A 13,311-nucleotide genomic window follows, 5' to 3' on the forward strand; every position below is an offset into this window, starting at 1 on the left:
GGATAATTTGTGTTTTGATTTCTGCAAACTCACAGTTTTTGGCTAGAAGCCTGGTGTGATAGTTGTCCAACGTTTCACCTGACTCCTGCACCACTTTCCTGAACAGATAAATCTGATACTGTGTCATAAATCTGACACATTTACCGTGTCATGACCTATTGTGATAAGGCAGAGCAAGGGGTAGCCAGAGTCCTGACTGGCCTTTGGCCAAGACCTTGGCCGCTACCTGATCCCTGCAGCTGTGTTTGGACGGGTGGAAAAGTTACTCAGCAGCAGGGGGCGGGGATACTGGTCCCTGTATTTTAGGGGACCAGAGGACACCCCAGCACTTTTTCCCCTCTGCTGTTGTTCTCTGTGTTGTTCTGCTGTCTTTGCTTAAGGCTGTACACCCTGGGGTTTTGCTTTGCTTGCTTTCTGCTTTGTAATTTTCTTGCTGAATGTCTTGTGGAAAGACTTGACTTAAGCGGTCAAAGAAGTGCAGGAGACTGATGGTGTCCAGTGTAGCAAGTGATTTATTCACCATTTTGTGACCCAAACAATATTTACAAAGAAACAAATAAAAAAACTCAACTCTATAATTAACTCAGTTCAAATGAACATAACTGAACTTAAATCAACAGAAATTAAGGTCAAACTGCACACAGCTACACTGACCTGAACCTTTGTTCTCAAACACCTGGGTTCTTCTGCTTAAATAGTCCACTTAACCCACAGATGTTGAACTCCAGACCTCGAGGGCCAGTGTCCTGCAGGTTTTAGATCTCACCCTGGGTCAGCACACCTGAATCAAATGATTAGTTCATTACCAGGCCTCTGGAGAACTACAGGACATGTTGAGGAGGTCATTTAGCCATTTGAATCAGCTGTGATGGATCAAGGACACATCTAAAACCCTCAGGACACCGGCCCTCGAGGCCTGGAGTTCGACGCCCTTGAAAACAATTTCTCCTCTGGACTATTCCATTCAGTAGGTAGGTCAGATACAACTACTACTACTACTCTTTACTGGCAACATAATCTCTGTGGTGTAATCAATACATATTACAACAATAAATCTATTTCTTCATAAACCCTCTAAAATAAACTATTAAATTACAAGAGTTCTTCCCTTTCTGCACTCAGATGAACCCAGAAGCTATAAAGCAGGAAGTAAAACTGCATTTCCTCCTTTTGTTTCTGGAAGAGAGGTAGGTAAGCTAAGTTCTAAACCATACAAATTAACAGTTGAAATAAAGAACAAAGGTAACTTAAAACTAGTGATGGCCAAATGAAGCTTTCCGAAGCACTGAAGCTTGTATTGAAAAATGGTTCATTACTCGAAGCTTTTCAACACAGTCCTCTCCGGTGACATCTGGTGGCGAATATTTTGAAGAGCAGCTTGAATCTGCAAAATAAAACGGACTGCTCAATCATCACTGCTCACTCAAGAGTGGAGTTCTCTCCGATATTGGGCCACCGTTCCGTTGCTTTGAACATGTAATTGGTTTTGTTTACTCGATTGGGGGGCTGAAAAAATGTAATGCGTATTTGCGTAATACATTTTGATCAATAAACTTTCAATCCCTATTTAAACATGCACTATGGTGTGGCCTTTCTTTGCTCATAACTCGTTGATGTTGGTAAATACAATAAGTGAGCAATATATACATTATACATATGATAACGCACAGCACATTATGGAGTATGCCCCTGCTGTGGAGTCCTGCCTCCATCTACTTGTCATTTAATCACTGGACAGCTGGACAGGTTCATACAAAATATTAGATGAGGCCAATTGTCCTATACATATTTTTGACCTTGGAGTGGGATTGATTGTGAACTGGAAAGGGAAAATGCTTAGGAAGCTGAGTACGGCTGCATCGTTACTGATTTGTAGAATCATTTTGATTCGATACAGGATCCGATTCAATTTGATTGGAATCTGGAAAGTTTTGCCTCAGTCAGAAATATTACAATTCTGGTCATGTATCAGTTTAAATCCATAATTTCTTATCTATTAAAAGAAAGCTGACACATGTGAGACTTAATTAGAGATGTAAACAGAGAGTTATGAAACCTGCAGCTGCAGAAGCCAGCGACAAAAAAAGAGGCAAACACAGCGCAGACCCGACGACACACCAAAATCTGATTCTGACGCGTCGGGTCCGCGCTCTGTGTTCACGTTTGTATGCAGACTCCGTAAACCTGCTCCCAGTTACTGTTTTAGCTGTTTGGTGTTTGACGACATGTTGTGAGGTTTAACCTGATATGCTGGCGTTTCAGGCATAATAACGTTAATTTACAAATCGACACGGGATTTTAATGAATCAATATCACTTTATTCAATTTAGCATGGATTGTAATCAGAAAGGCGATAATCAAAACCCACCTCTAATCAAGAACTTGCAAAGTAAAAACATGATCTATGTCAGGTAGCCCTTTTGTTATTTACAGTTAAAAAGAGGATTGGTGTTACTGTGTGCTGGCTGAGTCTGTTTCTTTTCTTAGAAATCGTTTCTCCTGCCCTGGAGAAAATCCACTTGCATGGAACAGAAGAGGCTGTGGAGTGCAGGAACTACACTGCAAGTTGGTAGATATGCAGGTATTCCTGGGTCCTGCAGACTATCACCTAAAAACAATAAACAAAATGATTTTCTAAACTGTAGCAATGTAATGTACGTATAGTGTCAAATACATTTTTGTAGTCTTCATCAGCTTTAATTCACATGGAAGTGTTCCTAAAGTCATATGCTGTAATGATATTTCCATTATGAAAACATGATTTTGGACATTTCAAGTTTTTCACTTCGGCAGATAAAATGAATTGAGCAAAATCAACTCAAAATATTTCCACACGCCAGAACGTCCTCTTTTCCTCGCTGGCTCCATATCTGTCAGTGGAATGATCACCTCTTCGCTCTCTGTCACCATCAACACACTCCACGAATCCCGTGGATGATTCACTTCCTTATATCCGTTTGAATCAGGTACCGAAGCAGTTAGGTGCGTAATGAAGCTTCGGACGTCACTGGTCACGTGACTTTTGCCAAACGAAGCAAGCCTCGACACAAGCGGGCCATCACTGCTTAAAACACTTGTAGGAATTGATTTAAACCAAGATGTTATATTATGTAGTCTGTAAAAGTGCAAAACATAAACAAACCTGGGATAGTAGATGTTTGCCTATTGCAGATTACATGTGAAACATGGTTAAATCAAAACAAGAATGTTAACTAAGAATATGGACAAGTGGTGTTCTTATGGAGTTAAATCGGGGCCATAATGTTTGTGTAGTTAAAAGAAAAAATTGAAATGGAAAATATGTAAACTGAAAGCAAAAGTCACATTTTTAGAGTGAACTTTGAAAAAGAAAGAGTTGGATTTAAAATAAAATCAAACATTTTGAATATTTGTATTAACTGAAAACCCAATGGTTCTTTTATCTATAATTTCTCTGAATAATACAATGGCGTGTCCAGCGGGGTGGCCTGGGGGGGCACAGGCCACCCCCCCAACCAGACTGGCCACCCCAGGTGCCACCCTGAAGCTAAAACAATAAAATGTAATGAAATATCAAATGTACGATTATGGTTTCATAGTGAAGCTCAGACATCCGAGGGTAAGTGAATGCAGCACCGGCATGTTAGCAAAGGTAGGAGAGCCAAGCACAAAAGACGGCACCGCAGAAAACATTTTTTCGGTGAAAGATTAACAAGTTAACATAGCTGGACTAGCCATCGGACATTTGCACGGTGGGCTGATGACTTATTTTTTATTTTTATTTTTTGTAACTGCATGAACAATGAGAGGTGGTGGATTGACCAGATGCTGGCCGATGTGTAAAAATAACTCAGTTGTTTGGTGGTGGCTATGGCGGGGCTTCCACAGAGGCAACCCTGAGGTACCCCTGAGCAAGGTACCGTCCCTACACACTGCTCCCCGGGCGCCTGCTTAGTGGCTGCCCACTGCTTCACTGAGTGAATGGGTCAAATGCAGAGAAAAACAAGTAATTTCCCCATGGGGATCAATAAAGTATCTACAGAGGCAACAGGTGGATGAGGGAAGGTGAGGCAGGAGGAGAGCCCCGAGGCGGCCGCTGGTCCGAGTGTCAGGTGAACTGAACTTCAGGTAAGAAGTTATGACCTGCAGTCTATCTGGGTCAGATATAAACCAAGTTTAGGTGGAGTTTATTTTCGTTGTGCTGACTTTTTTACAGTCAGTTGCAATAACTCATACTGCGTGAGCTAGCATGACGAGTTTATACAGCTGTTCGGTTGCTATGATGTTACTGATAGTGAACTTTATTTTATTCATAAGGTTAGTTAGTAGAGTTGCCAACAGCTCCTTAAAAAATGGAATGGTCCCTCATTCAGAGAAAATATTACAGGTTTCGTATTGAGCTGAGAAGAGACGCAGTTTGTCCCGGACTTCAGCTAGGATGGAAAAAGACACAAAGCTGGAGTTATTCTGTATTTACAGCTACCTCTTCTCTTATCTCCCCTCCCTCTCCTGTTGCTACTTCAATCATGAAACTGATCAATGATCAGCTGATCGTCTCTCTTGTTTGTTTATCGCCCACTTTGCACCAGAAACAGGAAACCAGCAGATGTCGCGCTAAACAACAGCAGCACGTTTAAGCTTGATCAGCTGTTGTTAGAATTTATTTAATACTAATTTCTAGTATCAGCTGATGTTTGCTGGAGCCACAGCTGTAAAGCTGCTGGTCATGATGTCGGTTTGGTTATCTGATGAGAGGGAAACATGAAGATGAAACCAGGAGATGTCCTTACTGAATCATCAGAGCTGTGATGGAGAAACAGGTTTACCTTTTAGGTGACAGGAATGAGTTGAAGGGAAGTTATGAACTGTTTCTGAGAGATAAATAACACCAGGATCCTTTTTTTATGTAGCTGACAGCTGGTAACTGTGCAGGGGCGGGTCTAGCAAAGTGTTGCCAGGGGGCCAGGTAGGGCATTAACAGGGAGAGGGGGCACAAAGAAATACTTTTCTTTTTTATTCTCATTTAAAATGTCTAGCTTTTATTAAATAATTATCTGAATCTTGCGAAGAAAGTTTTTATCTGACGTAAAATGTATAGAAATCATACATATACCAAAAAGACAGCGTACATCACTGTCACAACAGCATTTGTTTTCATTCAAAGGCTTTATGGCTTTAATACCTGGTGGGCCAATCTGTAGTGAAAATGCCCAATTTTTTGTCCCAGTCCAGCCCTGCAGCTTAATACTGGCAGTGTCACCATGCCAGCTGACTGCATTTCATCATCAGCCAGTGTTGTTCTCAATATTACCAAAGTAAGGCAGCATATAAACTATTTACTTGCTTTCAGGTTTTATTCAAATGTTAGTCTTTTCAGTTGTTTCTCCACTTTTTTCCTGTTTCAAAATCAAACACCAGTTTGTGAGAAGATTATCTTCTTCTTTTTTTTAACAGGCATTGGTTTTGCATTGGCATTGGCTAATTTGCCAATTGTATGTTAAAAATGTTCATATTTTAATATTCAAAAATGTTTTTGCCCAAAACATATGTGCACTACATGTCAGTAAAAATACTATGCAAATATTGATGTCCTTGAATGCTGAATAAACACTGACTGATTGTATCTCTTGTACTTTATCAACGCAGTATCTAAAAACTTTGCACCGTAGTGGTTAAAATCTCATTCTAATAAGAGTTAAAAGCGCATTATTAGATTTACAGGGTTATTGAATTATGGTTAACGGTTGGTAGAATTGTTTTATCTGCCACCCTTCTCCAAATCTGTGCCCCTACCTGGCCCCCCCAACAAAACTTTTCTAGACATGCCGCTGTGAGTAAACTTTATTTAAAAATTTTCAGTAATCTTTTTTTCATTATTATTATTTTTTAAAAAAATGTATTCAGTCTCAGATTACATTTTTTCAGATTCAGATCTTTTAAATTAATGTACAAAAAAAAAATTCTTCAGGTTCGGATTTTTCTCTCAGCTTCAATTTTTTTTTTTTCACTTTCAGATCTCTATTTTTCAGTTACAGACTTTTGGCCCTGTTTTGGCCTGGTGGGCGTGGCTACACAGAGAGGGGCGGGGAATCATGAGTGACAGCAGACCGCTGCAGGCTCAAGATGGTCCATTTTTCATGTTGCCTTCAGGAAACCTGGGAATGAACATAATTTATCAAACACCTCCTGCACTGTATTATTTGATAATGTTTAGAAAACATGTCATGCATAACTGCTAAAACTCAGTTACTAAAGCGCTTTCAAGCAGTAATGTGTACAAATTATGCCGTAACTGATCAATTATGAGACGTTTTCCCAGCCACTACATGAGAAGTGGTCATTTCCCATGCTCTCAAAGTAGCGCGCATTGTATCGGGTGGGGGCTCTGTTAACTTGTCCCTCAGTGAACGATGGCGTCGTCTTCCAACAACACTGCTGGCGCGAACAATCAGGTGAGTGTTTAAGTTTGGAACAATTACACTGCAGTCTGTGAATACTACGAATTTAAGAAGTGACTATTGTTACGGTTAATCTTTCGGCTATTCTGTTTTTTTTTTTTAATTTTATAACGTTTTTTGCTGAAATGCTAGCTCAACAGAAACGCCTTTTATTTTTCATAAAAGTGTTTCATTTAAAAATCTTGTTTTTCCTCAACATTTTGCCGTGATGTTTTAAGGAGCCGAAAAATAAATAAACGGCAGACAGAAATGACACAGGGTGATTAGTCGTTTCAATGTGAACGAAAAACTCAGAATGACTGAAAACAATAGTGTGGACGTGGAGCGTTTTCAGACGAAAACACTTTTCAAATTTATCCGGAAGATGTAGATGTAGCCTCAGTCTGTTTTGGCTTAGCTATCGCCCAGAGGAGCCTGCGGGCATGTTGTTGTGGGCGAATCCCATCCGGGTCTCTCCTCAGCTTTTTGTTTTTTTCAGGAGCTCTGAGCTGGTTCAGAAGATGTGATCCAGAAGTTAATCCAGTCTGAGTCACATGTTCATGACTTTGTAGTTTATCAGACAATAAAAACCTTCAGCTTTGTGGTTTTTTTTCTTAGCCCAACTCCACCTTAAATACTGAGAGACACCATCAATGCTTCACAGGCTGAGGAACAGTAAATAAAATATTCAATTCAATTTTGTTTATACAGCGTCAAATCACAACAACAGTCCACACACTCAGCTTACCAGTGACTGTGGTTAACCATGTTACTGATGGGACTCTCTCTGGACTCACACCAGTAAACTCCACTGTGCCATGTGTGGGTGTAGCTGATATTACAGGAAGAACCAGCTGGTTTTCCCCACCCATCTCCACACTGGGTGATGTTTGGTTTGCTTGCGTTTCTCTTCAGAGTCCATCCAGCAGAGCTGTCGTCCTCCTCACAGCTCAGAGACACGAAGTTTCCTTGAAGGAACTGAGAGCTGCTGGGACTCACAGTCAGACGAGCTGTGAGGGTTACAATGAAAAACTGATGATCTGACTTTTTTTTGTCAAAACTGGGAAGGTAGGAGGTAACAAAGTACAAATACTTTGTTTGTCATGGCTACTGGATGGACTCAAGTGCAGATAGAGTTCTTTGCACACAAACGAAGACAGTTTATTTACAATATGGAACACCTCAGTGCTATATATGTACAGTGAGTTGGGAGGGGCTGCAGGGAGAAGTGATAATCCACACAGACAATCCACTTCAGCTCAGTCACCGCCACAGCTCCTCCACGCACACTCACTCCTCTTCAGCCGCACTCGCTCCAAAACTCCACTCATGTCGCCACACACAGGAGAGGTCCCTTATAACAGATTTGGAATTCAAAAATTAGGTTTTTATTAAGAGTTTATTTTGTTTTTTGTGAAATTCCTTTTTTGTCCAGGCTGACTGAACAGACGCACGCGCAGACTCGGGATTGAAGCAGAAAGAGACTTCATTTACACAAAATAAAGATGTATGTATGTTATGTATGTAAATGTAAATGTATGTTATGTATGTAATTTAAATATTTATGGCCCCATGATGGTACAGTCCACTCCACACTTCCTGTATACAGACGTGCTGCTGTCTGAGGTTGCTCTCCTGCTCGTTCACTGTGAAGTGAAGCTGTGATCAGTGTGTTACTTTATTACAAAACACTAAAATGTTACTTTGTTTCTCTGAGGGTTTCTGTCACATGTGAGTGTGTTCTCACAGCAGATCATTGAGTCGGCCTCAGATCTTCTTGAATCTGTAAAAACTGGAATCACAGGCTGTAGAATCACAGAGCAGCTGACTGGTGTCCTCTAAATGTTTCACCTACAACATTCTGTTAAAGAGGAAAAACTCTGATCTGTGCTGACATCACTTCCTGGTCCAGACTGAAGGAGAGGATGAGGAGTTCACTCTAACACTTAAACACTGAGATGGTGTCACATGTTCGTATGGTGCACACAGCAGTGGGACAGCACTTTGTAACATGTGATGTGACTTTGATAAAGATGAAACATTCTTATTATTATTGTGACTTTGAGACATTGATGTCACATGTTTTACTCTCTCCACACTCAAAGACCTTCAGAGTGTCTGAGTGTCAGCTTCATCCATCAGGCTGTCAGGAAGCTTAACTCCCTCCCGATTCTGCCCCCTCTCCCCTCTTCTCCTCCACAGTCTCACTGAACTCTGTCACACACACACACACACACACACACACACACACACACACACACACACACACACACACACACACACACACACACACTCTGACTCACTCACTGGCCTGCACCAGTTACCAGTCACTTTGTGGAGCATTGGACTGCCATTACCTCATAAGACTTTGTTGTTACACTATCTCTTACCGCATACTACTAAATCTCCATTTGCACTATTTGCCTATTTGCACTACTATGCCTCCTTACTTGAATGTTGTATAATGCATAGCTTTTTTTTTTGTTATACGTAAAATTGTATTGTATTTATTTAAATTTTTACTTTTTAATTATTTTATTTGCATTTTTTAATCACTAGGGTTTGAGAGTAACGAAATTTCTATTCTCTGTATGTCCTGTACATGTGGCAGAATTGACAAATAAAGTTGACTTGACTTGATTTAAACATCTTTAGGCTCTGACCTCAGAGGAGGGACCAGAAGGAAACTGTCAGATCATCAGTGTGATCATTATTGTCTAAACTTCATTAAGCAAACCTGAATAAACATGTGTGTGTTCATAAAAGCCTTAAAATGTGTTCCACACAGACCTCAGAGCCATGTGTGAACAATCTTCAATGTCTGCGAGTTTGTGGTTTGGAATTTGCTTATCGCTACTTTCAGCCACATTTACAAAAACAGTCCTCCTGTTCTGACTGTTAAGAATCAGAGAGAAAGTGTTGAACTCCTGCTGACAGACTTTATCTGACACGATATAAAGGAGATGGAGAAAAAAAAATCTAAATTAAGTCATGAACCCCAAAGAAACATAGAAACTTAAAGAACTTAGGAGCAACTAAAGGCATAAAATACCAGGAATGTGCATCAGGAATAAGAAAATAAAGACCCATAAACACTAAGAAATAACAGAAAGCAAAATATGAATAAAGAATTAAAAAACAAAAAATAATCCAATCTACAAAGGCAGGAGTTTCCTGGAACACTTAGTGTAAGTATCAGTTCTGAGGAAGGGAAATGCTGCTGGAATGTTTTATTTATATGATGTTTATCTGCGGATGGCTGGAACCTTAATTAAGGTCTTTAGGCAAATTTAGGGGATTTTCTTTTTCTAGCTGTTGTGGTGACTGATAGACAGATGTGATGATTTGGAAGTTTTTGTTTTGCAGACAGTTTGACCACAGAGTACTGTGCAAAAGACTTGAACCACCCCTAACTTCTTTGTCTCCTTAGAATGGAAACAAAGACTTTTTTCACATATGAAATCTTAAGAAACAGGAGCAGCTTTCTGAAGCTTCTCTTTGGACACTGGCTGCTTTTTCACTCATTTTCAGTCTTTGTAGCTCACAGACTATTTTGTTTATGTAGGACTAATAATGACTCTTTCAAGCAAAAAATCATTTCTGACTCAAAGGATGAAGCATCTTCAGACACTCTGATGCTAGCACCCTGTCACAAAAACACATTCTCCATTCTTTGGTTGAACCTATAAAAAATGTCAAAGATAACAAAACTTGAAAGACAGAATAGATTTTTACTGAAATGATTCCTAAACAGCTTTCAGCTGAAAACAAAAACAATCAAGACGTCTATTAAGTTGCTTAAAGGCATTTCAGAAACAGTTTTGTCTGTAAAAGAGAGCATTCAACAGGTATATATGTAACTCTTTATTAACACTTACATAATGATAATATAATTGTCTTTAAAAAATATTTTTTTATTAAAAATATTTATATATATAAAAAAATCTTTTTTAAAGTGTTTATAAAGGCACAGTGGACACATGAACCAAGCAAAAAAAAACAAAAACAAACCCAGTGTTTAACCCTTGGATGCACAACCTACCAGTACCTACACTCTTCCACGAGTGGGGTAAAAAATGACCGCAAATAGAAACAATGCATTTTGCTATAAACTCGGTTGTTATTCTTCAAAATCTTTAAAACGAAGAGTTGTAATATTTTCATATTTGAGGTATTCCTCATAAAACATGATTGTGACATGAGTCCCGTTTCATTTTTATTTATTTTTTCATTAATTTTAAGAAATTGCAGTTTTGTATCACTTGTATCACTTTTGTATGCTTGCTCAGTATATACTGCAGAAGGTGGGTTTTCCTTCTGAAAGGCACAAGTTGTTCATCCGCTGTAACACAATCACTGAGGATGAATTTCTGCCTGTAGTTGACCAGGAACAGGCCCCATATGTAGCAGAAAGCTGCCATGTGGTTTGTTTTCAGTCGGTAGGCTCTGGTCCTCTTGTCATCAAAGTGCAAGAAACGGTCAATATCTTTAAATCTTTGAATTGACATAGTGGCCTTTAACAATGCGTTATGCAGAGGACTCCCCAAAAACACACCGACTGGTACATCCCAGTTCTTCTCAGTTCCTGCAAGAATGGTCAATCAAATGAAGGCCAGGAGCTTATGTTTGATTATATTTTTCCACTCTTTTCCCCTGGCTGTGGCTACTCTTTGTGCCTCCATGTTTGTGCATGTCAGCACCTCTTCTGTTTTATTAGAATTATATTCTATCATTTGTATTGCCCTACAAATGATCCAGGACGGATGGGCTCTTCATCCCATCCATCCTGGATCATTTGTAGGGCAAGGTCCACAGGGATCCTAGCTGGCCTCATAGCAGCCATGTTACTTTAAATGTAAAAAAATATATATATCATAAAGGACAATGTTTGAAATGCACAGGAAACTATAAACAGGGCTGCACATAAATGGTCTGCAGGTGCACAATAAAAATAAAAGACGCGTACCAGATAAGAAGTTGGAACGCTCGTTTGCGTACATTAGACGTTCTGGAGGAGGACAGACATTTGTTCAGAACTCTTAAAGATGTCGAAGAAGCAAGCTCTGTAAGCAATTACTTTGGTGTTCCTCCACTGCAAAAAAGAGGCGCGTATTCTCTGAATTTCCGGGAATACTTTTATTTTGACAGTGAATGTGCACCTGCAGTCCACTTATGTGCAGCCCTGACTATAAATCATGTACGTTACTGTGGAAAAATTAATTCTTGATCTATCAGAAGTGTAAGTGGGTCAGTCAGAGTTGCTAAGAATGAAAGTTTCATAGAAGACTCAATAGGAACTGCATGGGGTCATTTCTGACCCCACTTGTGGAAGAGTGGGGCAGTGATACAAAACCTGTATTTTTTTTAAATTAATGAAAAAATAAATAAAAATAGAAATGGCCTCATGTTACAAACATATTTTATGAGGAATACCTGGAATATGAATATATTACAACTTTGCATTTTAAAGATTTTGAAGAAAAACAACCCGTGGGGTAATCTAAGGGTTAAAGAAGGCAACAGGGTGAAAACGCCAAAGTTGAGTAGCAACGTCTTCCAAAATTTTGGAGGTAAAGTTCGGTTTTTAAGGCAGAAACCCTCTTACTTTGGTACAAAATCAAAATCAGGAGTGGAGCACTTCATTAATATAGGTGGGGGCCTCACTCCAAAAGGCCACAGTAACAAGAACAACAACTTTAAACACGGTCACAGCAGAAGCTTTAATGGTGAACATGATGATACTCAGAGACGTTTGACCTCTATAGCAGTCTGCTGGATGTTCAGGAGAGTTCATCTATGTCCTCACATCATCTAACTCACAGTTTAGTTGTGGAGATTGAAGATGAAGCTCAACATCATCACTTTCTTTCTCTCTTTGATCGTCTGTCTTCTTTATCGATAACAATGACTCATTCAAACAGCAGCAGGAATGATAATAGCTTCTTTGTTTTTTAGTTGTTTTTTATGTATATACAACAAGCAATAAGAAGCACAAGAATAATAACCAAAACAACTAACAGAACTATCCAGGCAGGATGTCCTCCTGATGGACCTGCAGGTGAGAAACAGGTATCAGCTGTCAGGTAAGTGATGAGTGAACAACAGAACAGAATCCATTTCCTCTTTTAGTTAAATAGATCAGGTTATTAAAAATACGTTCTATTATTTATAAAGTAAGAAAATGTTCATATAGGTGGATTTTTGTGTGCTTTTTCATTCAAGAACAGGAAACATGTGACCTGACCAAAATAGCAGCCAACATCTTGTTATTGAAAATGGCTGACACAAAAAATAGAAAAACAATCATAAAACTAGAAAATACAATTTAACATGCCTGTGAGAGGTTATTCAGGGTCAGATGTCATGTTGGTGCTTTGTTTGTATTGTTGTGCATCCCAAATGAAAAGCTTGATTTTATTATTATTCTACAGTCTCTGTATACTGAATTTGGATCCACACTCTCACCCCTTCATGCCGTATAACATCAAAAAAGTTACAAAAATGATTTGTGCACAACAACAAAAATGGGACCTCTCTCTCTCATGTGGACATTTTTCTGACACACTTTGAAGCTGATGGACGTTTTGTGTCTGCACTCAGTACGTTTTCACCAGCTATGGCACCGGCAGGATTCACTTTCACAGACTCACAACCACCAGCTTCACCCCTCCCCCTCCAGCTGTTACATATTTTGTATTAAGATTTAAATCTAGTTGGTATTGGTATGGCGAGTAACCTTCTGTGAACGTCATAAATCACACAGCAATAGTACATCAAGTGTAGTTGTAAAAAGCGTAATGATATATTAAGTAATCTAAAGTATTCAGAACACGCTACTCTGAGTAACGTTACGGAATACATTACAAAATACATTTTGGAGCATGTATTCTGTAAT

The 13,311-nt window shown here is 39.3% G+C and overlaps 1 protein-coding gene across 1 annotated transcript in view; it reads right to left on the minus strand.

Moving 5' to 3' along the window:
- Positions 1-12,168: 12,168 nt before the first annotated feature.
- Positions 12,169-13,311, minus strand: part of LOC147334018 (CXADR-like membrane protein) — a 262,370-nt gene continuing 261,227 nt past the window's right edge. The window contains exon 6 of the mRNA XM_086286669.1: positions 12,169-12,468. Coding sequence (XP_086142795.1) covers positions 12,368-12,468 — 101 coding nt within the window. The 3' untranslated portion in view covers positions 12,169-12,367. The remainder of the gene's footprint in view (positions 12,469-13,311) is intronic.

Source organism: Aulonocara sp. 'chitande type north' Nkhata Bay, linkage group LG3, assembly GCF_057382095.1.
Source record: "Aulonocara sp. 'chitande type north' Nkhata Bay isolate Kocher_YH1m ecotype deep benthic linkage group LG3, A_spYH_male_GT1.1, whole genome shotgun sequence".
NCBI lineage: Eukaryota > Metazoa > Chordata > Actinopteri > Cichliformes > Cichlidae > Aulonocara > Aulonocara sp. 'chitande type north' Nkhata Bay.